General features: G+C 41.0%; 4 protein-coding genes across 5 annotated transcripts in view; 3 read left to right on the forward strand and 1 right to left on the reverse strand.

Moving 5' to 3' along the window:
• The window catches only part of LOC116391994 (GRB2-related adapter protein-like), a 5584-nt gene extending 1513 nt beyond the window's left edge, over positions 1-4071 (forward strand). The window contains exons 4-5 of the mRNA XM_031863071.1: positions 2623-2932; positions 3012-4071. Coding sequence (XP_031718931.1) covers positions 2623-2932; positions 3012-3191 — 490 coding nt within the window. The 3' untranslated portion in view covers positions 3192-4071. The remainder of the gene's footprint in view (positions 1-2622; positions 2933-3011) is intronic.
• slc5a10 (solute carrier family 5 member 10) lies at positions 3674-23018 on the reverse strand. Its single transcript, XM_031863066.1, has 14 exons — positions 22989-23018; positions 22061-22165; positions 21425-21484; positions 21046-21150; positions 20822-20927; positions 20653-20733; positions 20354-20559; positions 17788-17923; positions 9278-9385; positions 9033-9183; positions 8688-8856; positions 6450-6665; positions 5163-5256; positions 3674-4955 (listed from the first exon to the last, which is right to left on the reverse strand). Exons 1-14 carry the CDS (start codon positions 23001-23003, stop codon positions 4762-4764), a joined length of 1746 nt encoding a protein of 581 aa, XP_031718926.1. The 5' UTR covers positions 23004-23018; the 3' UTR covers positions 3674-4761.
• On the forward strand, positions 10386-19868 carry LOC116391982 (protein FAM83G-like). Its single transcript, XM_031863055.1, has 5 exons — positions 10386-11773; positions 13465-13632; positions 14596-14720; positions 15653-17042; positions 18767-19868. The coding sequence occupies exons 1-5, from the start codon at positions 11282-11284 to the stop codon at positions 19127-19129; spliced, it is 2538 nt and encodes an 845-aa protein (XP_031718915.1). The 5' UTR covers positions 10386-11281; the 3' UTR covers positions 19130-19868.
• A 3129-nt stretch (positions 23019-26147) lies between the features above and the next one.
• Positions 26148-26779, forward strand: part of chtf18 (CTF18, chromosome transmission fidelity factor 18 homolog (S. cerevisiae)) — an 11682-nt gene continuing 11050 nt past the window's right edge. For both annotated transcript variants that reach the window (XM_031863051.1, XM_031863052.1), the window contains exon 1: positions 26148-26369. In XM_031863051.1, the coding sequence (XP_031718911.1) occupies positions 26282-26369 (88 nt within the window). In that variant the 5' untranslated portion in view covers positions 26148-26281. The remainder of the gene's footprint in view (positions 26370-26779) is intronic.

Raw genomic sequence — 26779 nt, forward strand, 5'->3', positions numbered from 1 at the left:
GTGTGTGTGTGTGTGTGTGTGTGTGTGTGTGTGTGTGTGTGTGTGTGCGCGAGGAGATGTAATTTGGGTCACCAAAGTGACGTGGGACACATTTAATCATTGAGGGTAAATTAAATGTGTTCAATAATCAGGGCATTGCGTAACACCACTGTCTTGAATTAAACACAGGTAAATTATGCAATCGACACGTGCCACAGACATGCACTTACATACCGTGCACATATTGTTTAACACATGTTTTAAGGCACAACATCTGTCTGCCTGCAAGGGGTGGGAGATAAGAGGTTTTCTTTATTTATGCACACATACTCAAAACTCATGCACAGAGTGTAATCCTCAGAAAGATCAACAGAGGGTGATAATGTTGAAGAAGAGTTCACAGGAGTCATAACAGAGGTGTTTTTATAGTTGTAAACTGCAGCCACTCATTAAAAGATATTCTTTCAATCCTCATCACGTCTGCAGTTCGTTATGACATCATGACACAGAAATGTGTCATGTGAGATAGAAAGCATGTGAACTTCCTCTGAACTATCCATCCTTTGTACCAGTTCCACACTATGTAACTATGTAACTGTCAATATGTTTTGAGTGTATTTCTATAGCTTGTTAAAACAGGAAAAATAAAGTTCACTTAAAACAGTCTGTGTGCATACTGTAAGAAGAATTAGATTTGTGTCTGTGCTTTTGATGGACATTATTGTTTAATTGTTATTGCCAAAAAAGAAAATGGTGGAGCTGCTTACAGCTGGGAAAAAAATATATGATTTCATTAATAGTTTTAATTAATTGTTAGTACTTGTCAAACAGTGCCAGGAGCACCACAGATATAAACATTTAAAAAAAATATTACGGCATGTTTTGGGGAAAAACATATTGCTGTCTCTTTGTTTAACAGCAGTTTGATGAGCGGACATCTTGTGACAGTAGAAAAAGCACAGGTGTAAATAATAAAATGATTGATGACAGCTGCTTTGATTTAAGGGTTACGGTTTCACGCAGGCTGGTTCACTGTCACTCTTTTACTGAGGACACTTGAACGCAACAGAGCCATCGTTAGTGTTATTAGTAACACCTGTGAAATTCCTTCTGTCAAAACATCTTCTGTGAGAAAGGCCAGTTGGCCATTGATCAGTTGGTGAATGAATTGTATCATTTCCTGTTAGCATAAAACATATGAAATAAACTTTGATTTCTTGTATACCACTGTAAACCATGAACATTATTATGACGCATGTATATTTTAAACACATTGTAGTATATCAGTGTGACGATGCAGTAGACAGCCAAACACACACAAGCAATTTAGAGTCTCTAACTAACATAACTGCGTTTCTTTGGACTGTGGGAGGAAACGGATGCAGAAGGAAGATGGGATCTAACTCATGACCTTCTTGTTGTGAAGAAACCACTGCTGACCAACTTATTCACGACAAGTCGTCAGTCATTTCTCAGGCTAACGCATCTCAGCAAACTAACCCTGGTCGTGGTGTCGCCCTCCTTTTATTGTCATTAAGTGATTATCTTCAGGTGTGTACGGAAGGGACAAGCTGAAGTAGTGTAAATAGTACATCGTGCATGTTTCATTTAAAATGATGATATATTTAAGTCTAATTAGTTACTCCCAACAAACCAGCACAGTAGCAATCAACATAGAAGACAAAGTGTGAAACTGCAAAAAGGTGTTGGCTGAAGCTGCAGCTCATTATGTCTCCTCATCTTACAATACTGAGTTTTCATAGTGGATAGTACTATTATGTTCTTTTCTTTCGAGAACAAAATACCAATATGATGAAATATGCATCATAGCTGATACACAACAGTGTATTTTGTGAAATATATCCCAGAAATGTCTAGATTAGGATCGCAACTAACGATTATTCAAATTATTGGTTAATCTGCAGATTTTCTTGATAAATTGAGTAATTGTTTGATATTTAAGGTAAGAGAGACTTTATTGTCATCCATTTATATACAGTACAGTACATGGAGGAAATAATTGTGTTTCCCTGGTCAATGGTGCCAAACACAATAATGAACATAAGGTGCAAACAACAAGACACAAAAACAGATACAGAACAAGATGCAAGACAATAGTGCTATAAAAAACATGTAGTAATAGAAACATAGAAATACAAATAGTGTAAATATAAATACAGATAGTTGTGTAAATAAATGCAAATAAAAGTGATCTGAAACAATTATGCTTTACATCATATGTAAACGGAATATCTTTGGGTTTTGCACAAGACATCAGAAGACATCGATTTGGGCACTAGAGAATTTCTTATCACATCTAAAAGATCAATTTGAGAAAATAAAAAGCATAATCAGTGCTGATTATTTAGCTTGAATCTATAAAATGTCAGAATGTGCGTGTGTGTGTGTGTGTGTTGCTATATGAGATTATAGACTGAGAGGAAACCTCCTGTGATGCATAGTTCCCATTTCCCACACAGACGGAGGTATGCACATCACGTCTGAGCATGAATTCCTAACCGAGGAAACAAGTCGAGGAATGAAGAAAAACACAACTTGCATCTTCACTGGCTGTTGGTGCATTGAGGAGCATGCATACCTGACTTTATCTCCTTTACCTTTCTCACCTCTCTTATTTTGCAGCTACGGTGAGAGGGTGGAGCATTTCCGGGTGCTGGAGGGTGGAGGTCAGTACTGCATCTGGGACGAGTCGTTTCGCTCCCTCAACCGGTTGGTGGATTTCTACAGGACTCACAGTATCGCCGTGGAGAAAGTGGTCTGCCTCAGAGACCCTGCTGCGTCCCCTCGCCTGCTGTCCCAACCAGAATGTAACCCATACCCCAACCCTTATAAAAGCAGCTCTCAGGAGTCCCTCCCCTCAGCCCGCCTCTACTCTCACCCTCCTCACCCCGGGAGAGAGACCTCCCGTCGTCTCCCTGAACCAGTTGCGGGGGTAAGCTTTGTTACACCTCATAAACAGCTTTTTTTTTAAACACACACCTGTCTCATGTCTTTGCTCTGTCTCTGTGCAGAAGGCCCGTTTGGCTCATGCGCTCTGCGACTACACCCCCCCTCAGACCGCCAACCTCCACTTCCTGCGTGGTGACGTCATCGACCTGCTGGACTGCTCGAGCTCACTGGCTTGGAGGGGGCGCTGTCGAGGCAGAGTAGGAATATTTCCGCCAGAATACGTCCAGCCGCTGTACCACTGACCACATATCAAACTGGAGCGACTTAACCTACTTATCCAATGATCCGGCTGTTAATGAAACAATTGGTCTAATAATTGATCAATGCAAATTTTCAATATTGATTTGAAGGGCCTGAAGGTGTATTTTCTCAATCAGCTTACATTTGTTATTTTCACATGAGAAATTCTGTATTTAACAACATTAATCATAAATACTTAAAATTGTAAAGAAATTCTCCTCATCTCTGCTTGAGGCTGAAGGCCACATAAGCATAGCATATAACACGCCCGAATGTTGACGATCGCGTTGCATTGTGGGTAATGTAGGTGCCAGGTTTTGACAAAGAAGAAGAATGCGGTGGTGCAGCCCTATAGTGAACCTTTTCTACTCGTCCTCTGAGTCCTAATGACCTTCCTTCACCAACAGTTTGGATTGAAAATATTAATTTAAATTTAAATTGAACTTCATGTTTGCTTTGCTTTACCATCTTGTCGGTGCCTCTAACCTGAACGTAAGTAAACTGTAAACAAGACAAAGAAAGAGTGATATCATCTGGTTATAAATACTGGACCAACACTTGTAGCTTTGATGCACATATCTTTACATTTATTTGAGAAATCACAAGAATAAACACTTGATGGATATTTTTGTCTTTTGATTAACATGAGGTCCTTTATAATAAGTCTTTCACCATTGAAAAAGCACAGCAACATAGACGTTTCCCAACCTTGGGGTTAATGCCCCTCGAGTCTGTTGTTAAGCAGAAAGGGGTTAAAGACAAATTTCAGTTCTGTTCAATTGTAATCTGTCTGATAAATGTGTAATAATAAAGTGTAAAACTTCTCATTATTTCATTTAAATGCTCCAAATGCACTCTTAAATACAAAACACAAAGCGTGTATATTTAAACTGACATGACAAATTAAAAAGGTTGAGAAATTTTGATTTACAAACAACATAAACAAGCTCAATAGCACGAAAACACTAGAACGATAACTGAGGGTTCACAAAACCTTGATAAACATAACGTCATAAACATAACTATATAATTACTATTAGGTATATAGACTAAAAGAAAGTATGGAAGAAACATACAACCTAGACCACATAAATGTATTCTTACCATATATTTTGTAAGCTTTCAATATAAGATGATGTGTTATGCCCTTTTATTTAGATGTCATATTTTATCTAACACTAACTGCACATTCATGTTAGCTTGTTACAAGCCACAAGCTTCATTGTAATTTGTACAATAGCCTTTTTAAACTTTAAAACCAGGTTGCTTTTCAAAGGTTTTTTTCTTTCGTGACCTTTTGAGCTTCCTTAAATTCTCCCATGTCATAATTATCTGTTATTATGGGTAATTTCATACGGATGTGGATCCAGCTGCAGATTATTCTCAACGTTGTCTTCATTTAGAGGTTTGTAGTTAGAGGTTTGTGCTCTCTTGTTTAAAAAGGGTTATTATTTTACAAAACCTGAAGCTACATCTGCAGGATTTATGTAAAATCAGTACAAAAAAACCCACAGTTTGTTTCGCCATGTTCTTGGAGAGATTGGCAGGAGGTTGAGACAGGAAGTTAAATACTCAGGCAAAGTATGCGTAGAGAAAAATGTTGATGCTGACCACCAGAAGTGCATTGACACAGCAGAACCTGGACCAGAACACACTCTCTCTAATGTTTTGAACTCTGGGAGTTGGAGTCTCCTCTGAGCGCCGCGCCGCTGAGATACACAATCTTGTCCCCTGACCACATGTCACCCGCCGGGTTGGCTCAGAGCCTGCAACACACACACACACACACACACACGGAGCAGACACAGGAAGTTACTCATACAATAACTACAGCTGTGTGTGTGTGTGTGTGTGTGTGTGTGTGTGTGTGTGTGTGTGTGTGTGTGTGTGTGTGTGTGTGTGTGCGTGTTGATGAGTCTTTATCACATGATGGCTAGTTTTATTCCAAATTGTGTGAACATTCATACTCTTACCCTGGGAGCTACGGTGGCTGACAGAGGACACTTTCTGTAGAGGGATTTCTCTTGGTGGCTCTTCAGTCAGAGTCCACCAGGTCAGGTTACACAACTGGGAGATTAGAAATTGGAAATAACAACATTTATTGACTAGCAATTACAGTTTGGCATAATCACAACCTAGACGACATGTAGAGAAGCTGAATGTATGTCCATATTGACAATATCCTGCCATAAAGGATCAGTTTGACAGTATGATTATTCGCTTTCTTGCAGAGAGTTTGGTGAGAAGATCTGAAGCTGCTGCCTGTTAGCTTAGCTTAGCACAAAGACTGGAAACAGGGGCAAACAGCTAGCCTGCCTCTAAGGTAACAAAATCTGCCTACATCCACCTCTAAAGCTAGATATAATGTATAAACAAGACTTGTTAATTGCTGAGCTTTAGACGTGCTGGTAGATGGATATTTTTTTTTACATTGGACAGGCCCAGGCTAGCTGTTTCCCTCTGTTTTCAGTCTTTATGCTAAGTTAAGCTAAGCTAACCAGCTGCTGGCTGTAGCTTCATATTTAACAGACAAATATGAAAGTGGTATAGATCTCTTCTTCTAACCCTCGGCAAGAAAGAAATTAAGCATATTTCCAAACTATTTCACATGTTTCACACTTTTTTGGCAAGACAGACCAATCTGAAGTGTAAACTTCAGTTTTATTTCCATGCCTGATTCATGATTATTCTTGACATTTATTCTTAATAAGAATTCTTCATCTTAGATAACACAGGGCCATCACAGTTAGCATGGATACTATTGTCTATGCAACAAAATGTACCTAAACCACCTATGCTGTGATACTGTAGATGTTTTAATGTATATAACAATATAACAAGCATTGTGATTAATTGTCTGTGTGTTTAAGGGAGGTTAAATATTTTCTCTTGAAATGTGTCATGAGAATAAAGCGGCTGCTGTTTGCATTCTGAGTTCACAGTTCAGAATAATGTAAAATGGGACAAATGGCTTCAAATATTTAGGATTTAGCGTCTTTCTTGTGTGTGCAACAATAGCTCTACTGTACTGTAAGATTTTGCTCTTTGGTTGATTGTTGATCTTTTGGATATAATAGATAGGTTTGGCCTCTTTGATTGTCTATAACACGGAGGCCAACCTTTAGATAAAACCTGCTCCTTTACCGCAGTTTCAACTCTTTTTTTATGTTTAGTATATAACATTACAGGTGAACCAACAGCAAAATACTCACATAAGCATTGCTTCCCTAATACGTCTGTTATTTACTGTGTGAACACACCTGTTCGTGGCTGGGTGGCGGTGTGAGCAGTGATACTACAGTGACAACAATAGCAGTGAGTCCACAGAGCAGAATGGCAAAATGGAGGTAGTGGACGCTGCGCAGAATCTCGGGTGCCGAGTCCACGATTCCACATCTGGGAGGCGGGAAGGCAAATTCCAGCACCATCCGACAAACACCCACCACCAAACCCACCATCAGGCCCCAGAACGCACCCTGAGTGCACACAAACACACACACACACACACACACACATGTACTCAGATTACATTGCATGCCTTAATGTGAATTAATATGCTGAACATCCTGCTGCTGAATGCTTCAGTATTTTGGGTGTGTTCGGTCTTGTAACACTCTCACTTTCCCACCATGATAATCTGTCACCATCGTGTCACTTCTCCCTTGAGCACACACACATGTGCAGTGACAAAAATAACTCTCTGTCATCGTCTTTGTTCAACCTTCAGCAAAGAATGTGATCTGTGTGGTTTGACTTACCACACATGAAAATAATCACCTTGTCACAGCTCGCAAAGCAATCACCTGTCCTTCTAACCATTTTATTACTCCAAACCATTTATCTCTTTGATCTATTGTACCACATGAGGGAAAAAAATAATTAAATGTAACAGCTATTATTGTTGTATAACTGTTGTAGAATGGTCTGTTTTTCAGGATTTAGTTCATATATAGATTAAAAAATCAAACACCATTAATCCCAAAATTTCTAGGATTAATACAAAGGGATATATAGACGAATACATACATACAGACACCACGTGTGTCTAGATGTAATGACACTAATTACAAGGTTGATTGGTATTTTTACAAGTTATATTTGGCGCTCTGGTTCAAGGAATACATGTCATGTTCCCAGTCTGTATTGTCTGCTCTCTACCGTTTCAGACTTGTCAGCATGTGTCACATCCTGCATGGTAAGATGTGCCCTTTGACCCTATGAGTCAACACCTAAGCTTCATACAGCAAAATGCTTACTGTGTTTATAAAAAAAGGTCTTGCCTCTTGTGTAACAGTGCTACTAACTTGCCATAATAGAAGGAAACATCCAAAACAAAATGGGTGACATTTTCAAACCCCGACGAGTAAGCATGGATTTGTTCGTTCGCAGGTCAAAAGACGTCTGGGCAAATAGATTTAAACTGTGCAAAATGTTCAATTTAGACATTTTCAGTGTCGTGATAGTTATATAAGTGTAAAGGGGGAAAACCCTTTCATTATGAAAGAAAATCCTTTTTATTTTAGTAGTTAAAAGCGTGTTCACACAGCGAGCAGACACACCCAGGATGTGCTCTTAAGAAAACAGGGATTCAATCTTGAGTGGACTGGTATTTACTTGCAGTCAAAAATGTTATTTGCCTTTGGCTGAAACACAGTTTTACTACAGCGGTGTTATCTCTTTTACCTCCCTATGTTAAGCTTTATCTTCTAATAATCACACTTTCCCTCACTTCTACACTGTTATCAGCCAGAAACCCTTTCGTCTATTCAAGTGAAGGAGCAGCACACTCATGCTGAGGAAATAATAAACAATACACTTCATAAAACCAGTGAGTAACACACAAAGACATTCATGTGCGCAAACACATGGGCTCCACACCAAGCAGCGAGAGATGTTGGCAGCTGGATCCCATGTGAGGCTAATAAAAACAAACACCAGTACAGTGTGGGAGAGAGGACAAACAGTGCAGGAAAACCTTTTAAACTCTAGTATGTTCTGATGAGTGTAGTTTAGCGTCCAGACTGGAGTAAACTTTGAATTGAGTTTGGTGTGTGTGAGAATGAATGTTTCCTGTGTTGAAAAGCAATATCTTGTGTTGTAGTTCTCCCCGAAGGAGTTTGTGGAGTAAGATTTAATTATGTTTTTTTCATTATTAAATACTAGTGTGCTTATATGTTTCTGACAGTAATTAGTGCTGTAATGATCAGTTGATTAATGGATTCACCAAATCACCAAACCAATGGATCACCAATGTTTTTTGAGTCATTTATTGAAGAAAAAATGCATTTCTGCTTATGTGAAGATTTTTGTCTTTTTTTTAAATTAGTGTTGATCAAATATATTTGGGTTATGGACTGTTGATCAGACAAAATTAACAATTTAAAGACATCTCATTGGATTGTGATTATAGGAACGTTTTGTGGGCATTTTACACAATTTTATAGACAAAACTATGAATGGATCCCCCAAAAAATGAAATCAACTTGTTTGTGTGTTACCTGCTCATTGGTCCTCTTCCAGAAGATGGCCAGGGTGAACACAGCGGTGACAGGCGGAGCGAGGTAGCTCGTCACTGACTGGATGTAAACATACAGCTGGCCACTGTTGGCCGACTGCAGGATGGGGATCCACACCACGCTCACCACCACCAAGATCACAGTCACGATCCTGGAACAAAACACATACATCTCTTTCACCTCTAAGCTTCTCTTTTCCTTGATCCTGACATTAAAAGTTGTCCCTCCACAGCATGTTCAGAGTGTGCATATGTCAGCTAGCACCATCAAGGGTTTAGGACGGATGTTCTCTGACCGCTGACCCTCCCGTCTGTGAGTGACGTATACCTGCCGACCAGGAGCAGCTCTCTCTCCGAGGCCCGTTGGCGATACTTCTTCCAGATGTCCATGGTGAAGAGTGTGGAGCTGCTGTTAAAGATGGAGGTCAGCGATGACATCAGAGCGGCCATCATCACCGCTATCATGAGTCCACGCAAGCCTGTAATACGACACACAGATGAACACATGCATGTGGATAAAAAAAAGAAGCTTATCAAAGCAGTCGACACATTTAGAAATAACAGTTTTCTCACCACTTGGCATGAGTTCAATGACCAGTTTGGGAAAGGCGATGTTGGAGCATCCCACCTCAGCTCCACACACTCGCACACACTCTTCTGGATCCACACATCCTACGGTGTCTGAAATATGAAGACACAAGTCATTCACACAAAGGGGTGGAAGACGTAACAAAATTCACGTTTCAATTCTAATTTCTACTTATAGAGAGGTAAAGGATCTAGGGTAAAATTAAAAGCACTTTAATTTAAATGAACTATATTATTTATGTTAACTTCTGTAATTTTATTCGAAGTTAAATATGGCTCACGTACAACAGATGACAAAATGTTCTCCTTTATTACAATCATAATGTTGGAAATTACAATATTTCGCTCCAAACAAGCACAAAGCTGTACATGTATAATTACACAAAATCCTGCTGCAGTTACAGTTATTAGTAACTTCACCCCTTTTTTTTCTCGCACAGTGCGCAAACGTGCATGTACACAAAACCCGTGTGCAAAACGAACACCTGCATACCACCCTGCTCTGATAACAATACACATTCTTTCATGGGACATCTGCACTCTGAAGGCTGAGCTGTGATTTCATAAGATGTACGAGATGTTTAAATTCTTTAAATTTCATTTATTTCTATAGTTCAACTATCTGTTAGATGATAAAAAAGTGGACTCACATAATAAGTCACCCGTCTGTTTTGTGCATCTCTAGGTATTCCTAAACTTGACCTCTTAATCTTAAATAAACTCTGATCCAGACATGCATGAGTAATTTGTTTTATCTCTAAAAATCCAGCATATTTAACAGTAACACGTCACTAACCAGCAATCACAAGTTTGGTATCTGCACTGCATTACCTAAAAAGGAAATTAACCCACGTAATAACATTCTCCTCCTTCAGATTGTTTTCCTTTATATTCTTATTTTCTTTTAAATCAGTATTAAACTAGCCTTGTACTTGAATAATTATCCTCGTTAAACTATAACCTTCTAAGGGAAGAGTACATTATATTACAGTATAAAAACTCAATGGACCCATAGTTAGTTATTACACTCTTCTGTTTTGGGATGAACATTTAGATTTGTTCCCCCCTCTGTTCCGGGAGGAGGGTGGAGTTAACTGCCTGTATTTCCGAACCAACTACCGGACATTCCGCCTAGCTGTTCACGGTGACTGAGCTTCCGTTGCCAAATTCTAGAGGCAGACTCACACACACCGGGGAGTCCACACAAAGTACCGGACCTCGATGAACTTTCTGTCTGGAGGAAAAGGAAAATGAAGGAACCGACTTGGACTCGAACTGTGTGAAAGTTGAGACTCCTACGCGCCACGCCGCGCCACGTTACTGACACGACTTTGTCTTTCGGGGAACTCAACAGTTGTGTTTTTGTGCTTTGAACAGCTGCTGAAACGGCGAGCCGACAAAAAGAGGAAAAGTGGCTCGTCAGCGTAAAAGTTAACTTGAGTCACCAACAAGTTCCAACTCTTTTTTTTTTTTTTTTTTTTAAAGGAGGATTAATTACTTATCTGTCTCTCTCTCCACGACGTGATACCAATAGGTTTGACTCACTGGCAGACACGCACTCATCCACCCAGACAGCTGCCTGCCTTCATGACTGCCGGGCCCCGCGGCTGGAGCGCATGAACCGGGCCGCCGCTGGATTCCTCCGGCCCCCTGTCAGGTGAAAGGCGTGGCGCTGGCGCGTAGGTGCGCCGTGCGATCAACACCTGAGTGTGCGTGACTGCTTGTGTGTGTGTGTGTGTGTTAGTAACCTTAGATCTGAGAGTCCGTGCTCGGGGACGGTTCTATCGGTTTATTTCCCTCAGGTGAAAGTCCATCGCTGCCGGTGGGGTCTGTTTACCACCTCACGAGCTCAGGTCACGCGGACGCGTTATGGACCGGAATGACAGATCGCACCTTTTCGAGGTTTGACCCTTCGGACCGAGGAGTGGAAACTGGGTCAGAGTGGTTTTGGTACTTAACTATTAATTGACCCGTGGATCTATCGGGGCCATGGCGTTGTCTCAGATCCAATGTCTGGATAATCACCACGTCAACTGGCGCGTGAGCGAGGGGAAACCGGAGTTTTTCTACTGCGAGGATCAACGGCTGGCGATCGAGGCGCTTGTCACCAAGGGCCGCGATGCGTTCAGGGACTTGGTCCGCGAGAAGGGTGTGCGGGAGTTCCTCTCGGAACCGGAGCTGGAATGGATTGCACATACAGCGGAGGAATACCGGCCAGGCCACGAGCATCATCAGAAGCCAGAGACACCCGGGCCGGGGAACATCACGCCGGGGTCCGGGAACTTCGGGGAAGACGGCGAGGTGTCGCTCCAGTATTGGCCAGATCGGTCGGAGGGCTCAGTGGCGGAGCTGGACCTCGGCTGGCCCGAGCCCAACTCATACCGAGGGGTCACGCGCGTTGCCGTGTACACGCAGCCTCCAACCGAGGGGCACACGCACATCAAGGAGGTGGTGCGCAAGAGCATTGCGTCAGCGACGAGGGTAGGCAGTGAAGAAGATGATGATGTTTTTATAATGCAGGGATTGATGAAGTTGAGGGAACCTCCACCAGATCAGACAGAAAAGTACAGAAACACGAAGTTAAAGTTCTCTGCAAACAAAAAAAACACTAATTTCCAGTACAATAGCCCTGCAATAACAAAGGCCATGCTCTCTTTGTATAACTTATGTAACTTTTATGTGTCAAAGAGGCGTTGATTCAACAGTTTTCAGAGATCACACTTGTGTTGTTCTATTGCATTACGTTATATTGCTAGATGTTTCTATTTCGCTCCTGCATTTATGTATACGTGGAGGACAAAACACATCGTAATATAATACAATCAAGTACAAAACACCACAGCAAATGTAGGCTACCACAGCACTGAGTCAACACGCAAATAACCAGTCTCAACAAAAACTGAAATAAGGTTGTATATATTGCAGTGCTATTGAATGCACCACAATACATCATGGTTTTCAATATGTTTCTGCGTGCTCAGTGTATAATGCAGTTCACTGCCACAACACCACAAACTACAAAGAAGTGCTTGTTTGACACAGTAAATAAAATACGTTTTATAAGCTTCGCCAATGTCAGGATTTGCAGTTCTCTGTGTCATATGTGATCGTAAACGGCATATCTTTGGGTTTTAAACTGTTAGTTGATTAATTCATAATGAAAATAATCTTGTGTTGCATTACTTTGTTAGTTGTTTTTGTTTACATGGTAGTATGCTAAATCAGTGACTGATTAAGAAGGATTGTTTCAACCAGAGGTTTGACTTCCTTTGCTGTTTTTTCCCCACAAACCCTGCTGACAGCTTTGCAGTGCGTCAGGCTAAATTACATCTACCAAAAATCATCTGACAAGGGCGTAAATTTGGACTGAATTGAATCCAGTGTCTCGCTTCCTTCTTTTCTCACATGCACACAACGAAGTTTCAATAAAACAAGTGTGATCTCGCCACGCCGGTGGAATAAAAATGCTCTGACGTCAGTAGTTCTCATGCCAGCACTACGTACATAACCTTTAACTTTCAAGTTAGTCCTGGAGCAGGCACACATAGAAGTCTAGTAAAAAAACCTTGGAATGAATTGATTCAGTTGTGGAGTGAAATACTTTTTCACTGCTTACGACACGCCAACGTCATCAAATTATTCTGCTTTTTATTACAAACTATCTTCTCTATCTTTTAGTTTTTAAAACGTCTTCTAGGATTCATTGTACACAAGTATAATCACAATAAAGTTGGTTTGAAATCTGTTATATATTCTAACCTCAAGGTTCACAAACTGGCTTTTTCCAGAGCTATTTTCTAGATCAGCTTATTCGCTTAATTACCTAGTTCTGCAGTTTTAAATTTTAAACTGGGTTCAAATGTGCATAGACAGCGCGGTGTGAAGAGTACCATGTTCTCACTAGTATTGTATTGTTGAACCCACATAACACACACTGTCCAGACACTTCACCAGTCTGCACAGCACCGTTTGTGTCTAGCACTCTCCTTATGGGACATCTATGTTCAGACATGTTCTTTGTCTTTGACAGTTTTGATGTACTTTTTAGATGCAGTTCTCATAAGTGCACAGCTTTTTTTATGAGGATTTAATGAGGGTAATATTGTCAAATCAAACCCAGGAAACACTAACGCCTTTTGTGGTTTCCTCTGTGTGTGTTTTCGTGTGTGTAGGCGATAGCTGTGGTGATGGATGTGTTCACAGACGTGGATATCTTTCGAGACCTGCTGGATGCATCCTACAGACGCAAAGTTCCTGTATACATTATTATTGACATGGCTTCAGTCCCCTGCTTTCTTTCCATGTGTGCCAGAGCTGATATGCACCGTGGACACCTAAAGGTATGCACGCACACACACACACACACACAGACACACACAGATGATGTTTTGATAAGCTGGGGGATGAGCTAGTTGGACAGATGGCTAGTCCTGATAAGTATATAATAATAGAAAACTATTTATTTTACAATGCTCCAGTTCCAACGTTTTAAACAAAATATGTTTCATTAAAGACCCATCTCCAAAATAAGTATATTACAAACACAAGGGGAAAAAAAGAAGGGCATTTGAATGACGTAGTGAAACAGGTTTTTGCCTGCAAGCCTTAATAAGATGCATGCACCAGCTAGTTGTTTTGCCACAGGCTGAATGTCTTTGTTGTTCTTCGCCTCTCTGAGATGAACTGGTTTAGCTCGAGACAGAACACACTTAATGTTTCATTGGGGCTTTTCGAAATGTTTTGGACGGGGAAGACCATAAGCACATTCCTGTCTGTGCTGCAGACAATTAGATAAACCATGCACGCTCTCACTTTAATTTCTGCAACATGTTTGTCTTTCTTCCTTCCTCACATCGTTAACCCGCCAGGCCTCTCTTTTAACTTTTTTTCTTATCTGCCATCTCTGCTGTTGTTATGACTCTTGTGCCCAGCATCCCCTGTGAGATTTCACACAGAACATTCACGAGGTAACGCTCGGCCAGGAACCACACCCTTATCACAGGGTCAAAGACAAACACCGCAGGGTGTGTCGCACAAGCGTGCACATACATTCAGTCCATGCTCCAACCTCCAGAGTCAGCCAACAACATGTTATGGTGGTATTAATAAAGAAGAACTGTTTCTTGTTTTTTTCCCCGTCTCCCTACTCTGTTGTCGCCTTTATTTCCCTTTTGTTCACCAATATCCTTCCTCCCATCAAAACTAAATCCCCAAGAGCCCTCTCTTTACATAGCATTAACCTTGTGTGTGTGTGTGTGTGTGTGTGTGTGTGTGTGTGTGTGTGTGTGTGTATGTATGTATAGAATCTGCGCGTACGCTGCTGTGGAGGTGTGGAGTTCTTCACACGGTCAGCACAGAAGGTGCGTGGAGCACTGAGCCAGAAGTTCCTGCTGGTAGATGGAGACAAAGCCATCTCTGGTTCATACAGGTGAGCAGTATGTTGCTCTAATCCTTATTCATGTATTAACATGGATTATATAACTGTGACACGTGAAAGGCGGCGCATTAAGAGCTTTAAGGAGCATTTTAGTAACTTTCAGCTCACAGTTTTTTTGTTTTCTGGCTCGCGACTTTATTGTTTTGGTTCAGTGTGACGGCTCTCACCCAGTTTTCAGCAGCAATTTTCAGTATAAAAGCATTAAAAAGCCAAAATTAAGCTACCTGCTAAGCACCAAACAGCAGAGAGACAAAGTTAGCGTTAGAGAGAATATTTGTCGGGGTGCCAAAAACACACAATTAAATGAATGCCAATGTTGCTCCATGTCTGCTGGATGTGTAAATAGGCAACTGTTGGCCAAATTGCTTCATAACATCTGGAACACTGAGATAAATAGGCTGAATGCTACACAGGGACAGCAACAGTTGTCACCAATATTGTCTAATGTTCTGACAAACAATGCTTTTAAAATACTTTGAAATATGCCATCATCACATGAGCAAAAAATCCAGTTTGGGTTACCCACTGTCCTTTTCTCGGGCATGTTGCAACAATGGCATTGCTGCAGCATTTTCCACAACTATAAACCTTCAACACACAGCCTTTTGGTTCGTCATTATCATCTATAATTATCTATTATTCACCATTACATCTCTATGCTCTCATAATGTTGAAGTTAAAAAGAAGCGTGAAGAAATCATGCACAGAGCATAAAGTCATACGTGACCTCGGGGTACAAATATTTGGTGTAATGATAAAACTAGAAGCTGGGTTCTCTCAGTTGTGACATAAAAGAAAGAGTTTAAACGTGACAAACATAAACCAAATTCAGTAAGAAAAAACATCTGAAAACCTGTCAGATAAGCGTGTAAATAAGGGAGTCACTGCTGTGAATTCATGTTTCCATGTCTTTGTTCCTCCAGCTTCACCTGGTCCTCGTCCCGTTTGGACCGTAACCTCATCACTGTGATCACAGGACAGGCAGTGGAGACCTTCGACCTGCAGTTTGGTGACCTTTACCTCGTGTCCAGAGGTGTGTCTCTAAACAAGGTCCCCATGGCCGATGAACCAATCCCCGACCCGGTCCCTCAGGCAGCTCCTGCTCCGGTGTCAGCTGCTATTGCTAGGAAGCTCATCAATCCCAAATATGCCCTTGTTGCCACTGGAACCTACACAAGTTCCACTCCTTCTGATCAAAATTCCAGCAACAAGAATCCCACTGGGCTTAAGTTTACGAAAAGCCGTCTCAGAAATGTCATTGAAGAGCCCCCCTTACATCCGGGATTAGCCCATCTGGAGAAAGCGTACCTGATCCCGTACCTGCCCATCTGGCCGGAGCCAGACCCACCAAGCGACGTGATTGGTTTTATCAACATTAGGGATGAAAAGCGGGCCAATCAGGTTCACTTACAGAGGTCGGAGAGGTTTGAGACCAGCCGGGCTATTTGCTTCAGCTCTGCACTGACGCAACCACCACAGACTGAGAAACCTGCTTCAGGTGGGGATGCAAACGCTGCAGGAGCAGCAGCAGAAAATCCTTCCGGGAATACGAGTGCAGACGTCTCTACTCCTGTGAGTCCAACCAACAAACAACCCGAAGAGAAAACGCACACAGCTCCGAATAAAGACCAAACTGATGCAACAGATTCCAGTGGCCCCCCTCAGCAGCCTAACACACCTTTAACACCAGACACACACAAACCGAATGCACCATCACCATCCGATGTTACTGCCGATACAAAGCCGACCAACAATGACGAACAAACTCCCGAGACTCAAACTGTAGCTCCTCCTATTCCTAAACGCCGCACTCTGCAGTTAGTCATAGAACCCACCACCTCGGAGCAGCCAGGCCAACCACAGGTCTCTTTGATGAAAATGGACCAGTTGGAAAGTCTCGAGGGCTTCAACCAAAAGGGAACCCACAAGGAGCTGCCGCCCGTTCGTGGCCGCTTAACATCAAAGGAGGCCGGCAGGGACTCTGGCAGCACGGGTGAGGGCAGCCAAGACAGCACCAAGGTCTTGTGTGACCGAGCAGCCAATGACGGTCCTTCAAGCAACTCCACAGCGTCAGAGGAGGAGTTTTATGAAGGTTCCCAGCCGGAGCTGAGTGACCCGCTGATCAACGGAGCGACGACAGGATCAGGGCGCGGGAATCGCCAAGGAGATGGGGTCAACATGATGGCACGCTTCTCCCAGAGCATGCTGGATCTGCGGCCGCCCAGCCAATCAGAAGACAGCACTGACCTCATCCGCCAATCGCAGCAGCTCCGCAGACAAGTACACCAGTCACCACATAGGCACATTGGACAGGTATTATATTATATAGGATGTATACAATAGTAAATACAATAGTATTATACTATATAGGACAATATTTATAATCCTTTGATTTTGACACAACTATTCAATTAATCGCTTAGTCAGTTGACGGATAATTCTTGCCAAGAATTTAACTTTTTAATATGCCACGTGTTTGCTAATTCCAGGTTGTCAAATGTGAGGGTTTGCTGTTTTTTTCTGTTTCATAACAATGTAAATATTTAGATTTTTTTTAGACTGTTGATCCAAAACCTGGGTCTGGGAAATTGTGATGTCATTTTGAACTGTTCTCTTATATTTTAAAGACTAAACAATTAAGTGGTTAGTTGAATTGAAATAATCAACAGATTAATTTTAGGATGAAAAGTTAATTGTAGAGGTGAAATGATTAGTCAATTAAGTGACTAACATAAAATTCAAGCAGAAATGCAACTCTCAGCTTCTTAACTGGGAGAACATGCAGTTTCTCTTTGTTGTAAATTGAATATCTTGAATGCTTGTCTTAATCTTTCACATCCATTTTAAATGTTAAATGAGAAAACACTGACAAAAACAAGGGCAGAGGTTCGCAGGATTAATGTTTGTTATGAACAAGCAGGTGGTTCAGTCCTACTCTCTCACACGTTTACATAAATCCCACTAAAAAGGGTGCGTTTCAGCAGCAGTTTAAAAGCAAGCCACTACCTGCTCACAGTGAACATGCCATTCCTTTTCCAAAATGCGTGTGTGCACGCACCTGGATAGAGAGCTCGGCTGATCATGCCAGGGAGGACGATGAAGATGAAGGGCAGCATCTTCAGATAAGCAGCCAGGATTGATGCTCCTTTCACGTGACTCATGTTTTTAGCAGATAGGGATCGTTGTACAATCACCTACACACAGAGGAACACAAATAACAACAATAATAGTACTAACTTTATTCAGTAAGATGTAAAACCAAAGAAATTAATAGTTTCATGAAATATACATAGATTCAAATAAAATGCAATTTACCAGATACCATTAAAAGAACAAATGCAGTAAAAGCACAAAATGAAAACAATTTAACTAAATGCAATTCTAAAATAATGTGTCTTTTGGAGAGGGATTAGCAGATTAGAAATACAGTCACGAGCAAGTTCCCATATATCCCTTAACAATCGTGACAATTTCAAAAAATCCAATCTAAAACGTTGTAAAGGTGCTAAATTGGTCTGTTGTCTAATCGGAATGAAATAAAAGCATGGCTTACAGTTTCCGGGCTTCGCAAAATAATTCATTTTGGAAATTTTTGAGTTTCAGACAACAGAATTCACATGACGATCAAAAAGGAAAGTTTCTGTGTTGTGTAAATAAACCGAAACTGTGATGATACAACTGCTATTGTGAATATTTTTCCATATTTCAAAAGAGGATAAAAACGTTGATTTAAAAAACGTATTTGTGGTCATAGCCATGTAGCCATTTCCCCCATTTTTCAAGAGGCCCACATAGCACTGACAATGTACTGTTTGGGCCCCATTATGTGTTTAAGACCATCTAGCTTTTATACAGAAAGTGGAAGCTGAAATAGAAAAGTAAAGGGCCGAGGATTGATCCCTGAGGTATTCCATGTGTGAAATGGGTAGTGGAGGATTTCCAGTCCCCTGTAACCTCACAAATAGACACCATGTGCAACTCTTCTGGACTCCATGATGTCCTATACTCATCACTCTCTGCTTCTTCTCTCTGTCTAGTTGTTCCACACCTCCAAATCTCCAGGTCATGATGCGCGACAGAGAGCACCTAAAGTAGTCATCGCCAAACCAGGAAGTTTTCACCGCCCCGCCCGAGCTGATGTCCAGGTGATCGGAGGACATCGTTACTGGCAGGGTCAAGCGCTGCAGCCGGATTCGGGCCAGCTGCGCGTAGAGACACGCTCTGGCCGGTCGCCACGTCGCCACAGCCCGGGTTACAGGAAGACGGATGGTGCCTTGGCACAGCCGCCAGGCAACCCATCAGGGGTACTGGGACTATCTTTCTCAAAACTGAGCAATTTAAGACACTTAAGGGCACGAGGTGGAGCATCGCAGAAGAAAGCATCTCAAAATAATAGGTAGAACTGTGGGCCAGCACAGGAACATGAGGACGATTGCTGATGCAGACAGTGGTGACTCTTCAGTGTGGAATCTTCTCTATCACTGGCATGTGTGTCATTTCCTGTTTTCAAACCTCGAGGCTCAAGATACAACAACTATTGAATTGGGACTTTCTGACTATGTCAACAAGAGTTGGCAGTTTGATTTAATATGTTTTTAGGTGTTGTCTGTCAATTATTCTCATCACCTTCAAAATCAATGTTTCCATGCTAAAGGCTTCAGACTGGATGGTGTCACTGGTGTCTGGGGGATAATTCATTTTAGAGGCAGACACTGATACCTGGGAGGAAATAAACCCACAACTTTAAGCATGGATCCCTTTCTACAAGAGGAAGTGTATTTTGTCGATGATAACCAGTCAGCGTTTAGTGAGATCCCCTCTGCCAACTCAAGCACTTCAGTTTTGTTGACAATCCTTTGAACAAATATTTCTTAATTACCTCAACTGCTTTTCTTTTTCCGAATTGTTCACTGTAAATATTATTTTTCCATATCCAACCTACAAAGATGTGGTGTATCTGCGACATGCATCACCGATTATGTCTGATATAAGATTCCGGCTCTGGTGTTGAAACCACTGTGATTGGTTACTGATGGTGTTAGGGTAGGGCTACTGTGTTGATAACTGGTATATAAGCAATTTTACACTGATGTTGTACCAAAAGTGAATGCTGTAAATAAAAAGACAAATTGTTGCTGACTCAGCTCTGTTGTTGCCTCAACCAGTTCAGGTAAATTAACAGTTAGCCGTTAACATCTCAATCTTTCGGGAAAGTTTGTCATACTGAAAGGAAAGGAAATACCAAAACTGTGTGTGGGACTACTTCCTTGTTCAACTTTGACCAACCTTACTTACTGTGGTTGAGTGAACACAGTTTTTTTTAAATGCAATGGATAGTTTACAGACAGCCCTCTTGTTCACTTTCTGTTTAATTTCCAAATATGCCACTGGATTCAAATGAATCCAGTTAGGCGAGGCAGTGATATTACTTCATGCCGGCTTCCCCAGTTTTAAGATGGTAGGTCAAAAACTGCCAAAACTTAAATAGACACAGCTACTTTTAAAAAAAGAACACATTATTATTATTAGGGCTCTAGTGGCCATTAGAGGAACTGCACTATAAGAAACATCTGCAGCAGTGGTGGTTCCTGCTTGTTTTTGCCTGTGTTTGTGCATACATGTACCTGGTCAGTGCACCAGTACCAGGTGGCCAGTATTGTGAGCCCCAGAGTCATGCCGGGCCACGGCAGGTCTCCAGTGACGGCGTCTCTGAACAGGTGCATGGCGTCCTCACGTGGCAGGTGGCAGGTACTGTTGGGAATGATGTTACTTGGCACCGCCATGCTGTACACACGCTCCAGGTTGCTGTAGCCACCAATCTCGTTGAAGGCTGCAGACGGGGAACACACAACTGTAACTACACATTCCTTAAAAATAACTGCAGTTGTTGCGTTGGTTTATAAATGAAGGTAATTGTACATACCAGTGATTGTAAGGATGATTGCCCCTATAATCATGATCAATGTCTGTAGAGTGTCGGTGTAGATGACAGCAGCGAGACCACCTGAAAAAAAACGAGTGTGTGTTGTGGGAATCTTTTCCCAATGTATCAGTTTCACCAGATGTAATTGTGTGTGTGGTTGTTTGTGTACCTGCTATAGTGTAGAGAGCAGTGACCACCAGCATGAGGACAGTGGACAGGTAGAGGTTCCATCCCAGACACACCTGAACAAACAAGGCTCCAGAGTACAGGTCAGTCTGGAGATGGAAACACAACAAAGATTCAATCTCATAGCAGGCGAAGTTAAATGCTGGAAAGCCAACGCAGGCGAATAGTAAGTGTGATGCCGCCTCTGTGTGCGTGACTTTGTCGTACTGATATCTTTGTGAAGATGGACAATAGCAGTGAGAGGACAGCCAGGTAGGTTCTGATCCTCTCTCCTCCGAAACGACGGCCCAGGTACTCTGGCATTGTCACGATCTGAACACACACACACACGCACACACATTTCAACTTCTTCAACACACCACATCTACACAGTAGAGACTTAGGGGCTCAGTATGATCATGTGTATGACACACTTGGTGTGTGTGGTGTAGTGAAACACCCTTTTGGGGAATTTTCAAGGTGGGGAATGCTGGCAAAGAGAATGACTCTTGGCACCTAAAGGTACCTCCTGAACCTGCCTTAACAAGCAGACATAGATCTGTGCGTGTGTTTGTGCGTGTGTGTGTGTGTGTGTGTGCAAACTAACCCCTGAGGAGATGTAGACAGGCACAAATACCCAGGCCAGAGCCAGCAACACATAGGTGGCCTGAGAGGAAGAAGGAAAGACGACACAGAGCTTTGACCAGATTGTCCACAAGAGTCGCCTCAGGAGATAATAAATCTCTCTGGTAAAACTGAGATACATCTTTGAACTCTGTAGGTGCTCTGCATGTGCAAGCCTTTGTACAGTTGCCTGACGTGTGCCTCATGTTCTGCACACCACCTAATACAGTTGTAAAGGATAAGAAATGTTCTGCTGCCGCTCTCTGCAGCAGGTTGTCTGCAACAGCTGTTGAAGGAAGTTAAAACCCAAATGCACCAGCCAAAAATAAATTGGTCTGGACAGACTAGAGAGAGGTTATTAGGTACAACCCACTTTTACAAATACTTATTTTAACTGATTTCTTTTCAGCTTCAAATGGGAGATTAGTTCTTGGAGCGGTATGTTGTTTATCTAGTCAACCCTATTACTGTAATACAAAAGAAATAACATGCACATGGATTAGCAGGCTAGCTCTGCTTCATTCCATCTATATTGTGTTTATTTAGTATTAATAGATAGAGGAGCGTCACATAGTGTTTTGTTGAGTGGAAAGATGTGTGCGTGTGTTTGTCTACTCACGTTCCATTCAAAACCCGTGACAGCGATGCCTCCAGCAGCTCCGGTACCAGCCAGACCAATAAACAAACCTGAGCCTTCTGAACTGGCAAAGAGGGACGCTCCAATCTGCGCATACCGGTGAGATATTTCAAATAAAAGTAGCAATACAGCAATTTAAAAAATACTCTTTTACATGTAAAAGTCCTGCATAGATAAGCTTACTTAAACGGCACTTTAAAAAGTAAAAGTACTTGTTTTGCAGAAAGATTGATAATATACTATCATATTGTTGTTAAGGCTGATGCATCAATGCAAAAATTGCATTTTACTGTTGTGGCTAGTTGGGGTGGAGCTAATTTTAACTGCATTATTTAGAGTTAGTTCAGTCCAGTGGTTTACAAGATTAATGCATCTGATACACACATTTGTATTCATTTGTTGGACTTTTCTCTTTCACCCATTTTGGGTCTTTTTGGGTCTTTTATTTAAATGAAACTGAGGAATTTAGAGGAGCTGCTAAAATCTCAGACTCACCATAAGAGACCCCGACCAGATATTGCTTCTTTTTGTAAGAGGTCACGACCCCAAAAGGCTGGGAACAGCTAATTTAATCTTTATCAATGTGTTGTATTTTATAAGTTTATCATTTGTTTTTAATGTAAAGTCTTAATTTGAAAAGCAACTATCTGTCAGATAAATACATGGAATAAAATGTACAATATTTCAGTCTGAACCAATCCACAAATTACACTTCAGGTATACAGGATCAATATATATTTTGGCTAAATCTGCCAAGCACAACCCACCAATTTATTTGCAATAATATCAAATCTTACTGATATTTGCAGATCAGATTTTTTTTTTTAATCAGAAAAAGCGAGATGTTACAGAGCAGATCACGACACACACACACACACACACACACACACACACACACACACACACTCACCGGCCACCACGCCATGTCCCGTCCAGCCAAGAAATATCCACTCAGAGTATTCCTGCTCACCCTGCATGATGACTGACAGAGAAAACTGTTACACTCGAGCATCCAGAACATGTCACACGCACACAGACATACACACACATCACACATACACACACATATGTATATATACACCACAGATATCTCACCCAGATGCCGACAGCGATGTTAAGAAGAAAGTAGGTTACTATGACAATAATGTCAGAGGAGCTGAAGGACTGAGTCAGGGCGTAGAAGTTGGTGGTGGAGTTTGACATCCTCAATGTTCACAGCAATGCACACACACACACTTAAAAATACACCAAAACCCCACTTCTTGTATTACCACACATGCACACACACACACACCTGTCGAATTACACCTGTGCAGTCACTCTCATTAACTGCCTCTCACAATCAGACACTGTCGACCTGCTCTGCAAACACCCTAAACACAAAGATGAACACATTACACTCCCTAAAAATTTTGGAAACCAACAGACGCGGCTCACTTCCCCTTCAACACAAAGCTTACTGGCATTAACACACACACACACACGCACAGTCAAGCACACACACTCCGGCCCTTGGTAGAAGTCTTGTCTCGGCTGAACCACGAGCTGACCTCGCCGTTACAGAAAGTGAGTGTTTCGTGTTTCTTGTACGTGTGAAGGGGGCAGTCCTTTGGTTGAATTGATGATTAAACACATCACCTTAATGTGGCACCTTCAGTGCTGACACACATGCTGTGCTAGGGGATAATGGAGTGCATGGCGTGGGTGAGCAGTGGAGTACAGCAGATGCTCTTGTGGACTAGAGTCCACGCTGATGCACACAAACTCACACGAACACACACACACAGATGGTCAATCATTGGCGATGACAAGTATACAATCATTAGCATTTTTAACACACAAACATCTGCTGGTAAGTGCTTAGTAGGGTCTGTGAAAGTGTGTGTGTGTGTGTGTGTAAGAGAAACAGTTAAACAGTTTCTTAACTGTTTATAGTTTCATTCAGTAACTTTTAGGAATCAGTCACTATAAAAGTTTTTACTCAGACAGCTTGAAATGACACCCAATCTTACTCAAAAATTAGTGTGGGCGATTTTTTAAGAGACATTTCTTCACATGATTACATGTTCTGGGATAGATCCATTGTGGATTTCCATTATTGGCTTATGATAATGATGTTTTAGAAATAAATCCTATAATATAATCCAAGATTTTATACATATTCTTTGATATTTTTGGATGAGAATCTAAGCTTTATTTGCTTAATTTGACTGCATGTACTCTGGGATCTTCCCTGTATTTACTTGTTGGACATATTACAACAGCCCTACTGAGAAATGATGCATGGAATTTAAGCTTGAGAAACATTTGGAAATACCAATAACCAGGTGGGGAAATCTCCTGAGCTGGAGAAGTTAGTATTAAAGGTTTTAAGTTTTAAATGTCACTGTAAAATACATCCTTCCTAATAGTCGTGCGACTTTTACATCACTTATAAATCACTATAAATACTACATAAGTGTACACATTGCTATCATATTTTTAAAATAAAATAAGATGTGATTAGTAGCAGCAGAGTCTGCAAGGTATAGCATATATAAAAAATAGATTTATTATATATCATATTACTGCATATTACTGTTTTATTATATACCACATTTACTATTAATTGATTAAACATGATGAGAAGAAAAGATGTATGACTATTCAAGACATACAGATATAATATCACAACTAACTTTTCCGATTACTTATTTTTTCAACTATATATTTCATTATGATAAAAAATGTTAAATCTCCATATTTAATTTACTGGAAACCTCCTTAGATACCACCATGATGAATGATGAAGAACTAGAGAAGTGTGACTTCTTTGATTTGAATATACTTTCTTTTTTTTTTTTTTTACTTTTAAGACATATTGACATTTTTCCCTGAGTGATTAGTCAGAGAGGAAAAGACAGAAACAGTTAACTTTGTTTTCGTGCTTCCTGACGTGAAATTAACTCAGTGTCACACACAAACTGCTGGCCAGTGTGTGTTTGCTGTGAGGAGCAGATGGTGGCGATGGAGACATCCTGATGTCACACACATCATCATTAATCTCTCTCTCTTTCTTAAAAAAAAGCTTAAGATGAACAAAGGGTTCGTGTGAAACAAAAACTTTTATAAGTAAAAAAACAAAACAGTGAGAGGAAGATATGGATGCACTACGGTATACAATATGAGCATGTGCAGCAGTCACCAAAATATAAAGTGAAGGTATAAGTACAAGTAGACAGCAGTATAAATATGAATACACCAGCTCTCTCTCTCTCTTTCTTTCTCTCTCTTTCTCTCAATTCAATTCAATTCAATTCAATTTGGCTTTATTGGCATGAAAGTTTAGAAACAGTATTGCCAAAGCATCAAAAAAAATTAAACATACAATAACATTAATATAACGTCTAGATTGATAATGAATTATATAAATATAGTGTGTGTGTATGTGTGTGTGTGTGTGTGAGTGTGTGTGTGAGTGTAGGTCACTCACTGTCCCTCAGGTCCTGGTATGTTAATAGATATTGGGTAGCAAGAGATGCCCCATCTCCTTCTCCTAGGAGTATTTTTAATTTTGAGATGTCACTAAATTCTTTAAAATCTGAAATTACAGAGTTTGAATTTTTTAAAGTACATGTTTATTGAATGTTTCACATTTTAGGAGGAAGTGCATCTCTGTCTCAGCCTTTCTCTCTCTTTCTCTCTCTCTCTCTCGCTCTCTCTCTCAGGGGAAAACTGAGCCAGAACGGCCCCCCAGACTACTTAATCATATGTTGCTGTATACTGTACATTTTGAATTGTAAACTAACTAAACTAATATCAAAATGTGAAAAAAAAAGTGTTAAATGTTATGAGAAGTCTTGACTGGTTTTCCATGTATGTAATTTATCAGTCAATGATGATTTTTTGGTGTTTTGTATGTGGCTCGGCAGTAATGTCAGTAATGTCAGCTCGACAGTTCAGTTTGTATCCTGTGAAGTTCAGTAACACGCTCAGCAGCGTCTACACTGCAAACATTCACACGAAGAAGAAGAAGAAGAAGAAGAAGAATCGCTTTACCCGGAAGTGATCCTTAACAACAAAACAATTGCCGGGAAGTCTGCTGCTCCGTCAAATCTGCTGCTGAAGTCGCGAAGGAAATATTAATGAGAGGAGTGTGTGTTTGTCTTCAAGTTAAACACATTGCCGTGTCGCTGCTTGTCTCGTGTACCTGTCCGAGCCGACATGGACGAATATGACGAAATGTACGGGATACAGGACGACTTCGACGACCAGTTCGCCGACGAGCTGGACGCGTTGGCTCAGCTGGAAGGTGAAGGACGACGTTAACTGAGAAATGGAAGGCGTATCAGTCTTTAGTTTAAACTTTTACATTCAACTCCACACCCCTCACACCTGACCCGTGAGCTTAACTTCACCATAAACCTATAGTACAACCCAGTGTAGTGATGCCAAGTAGGCTACATCTACTCAAGTACTGCATTTAAGTACAATTTTGAGGTACAGTACTTGTACTTTACTTGAGTACATTTATTTCTCTGCTAATTTTACTTCATACTTCTACTTCATTCCAATGAGAAATACTGTACTTTTTACTTCACTACATTTATTTGACATTTTATTTGCAGATTCAGACTATAAATACAAACAATAACATCTATATTTTTCTATTTAAATATATATATATATATATATATATATATATATATATATATATATATA

This window comes from Anarrhichthys ocellatus, unplaced genomic scaffold, assembly GCF_004355925.1.
Source record: "Anarrhichthys ocellatus isolate YVR2014 unplaced genomic scaffold, GSC_Weel_1.0 scaffold28, whole genome shotgun sequence".
NCBI lineage: Eukaryota > Metazoa > Chordata > Actinopteri > Perciformes > Anarhichadidae > Anarrhichthys > Anarrhichthys ocellatus.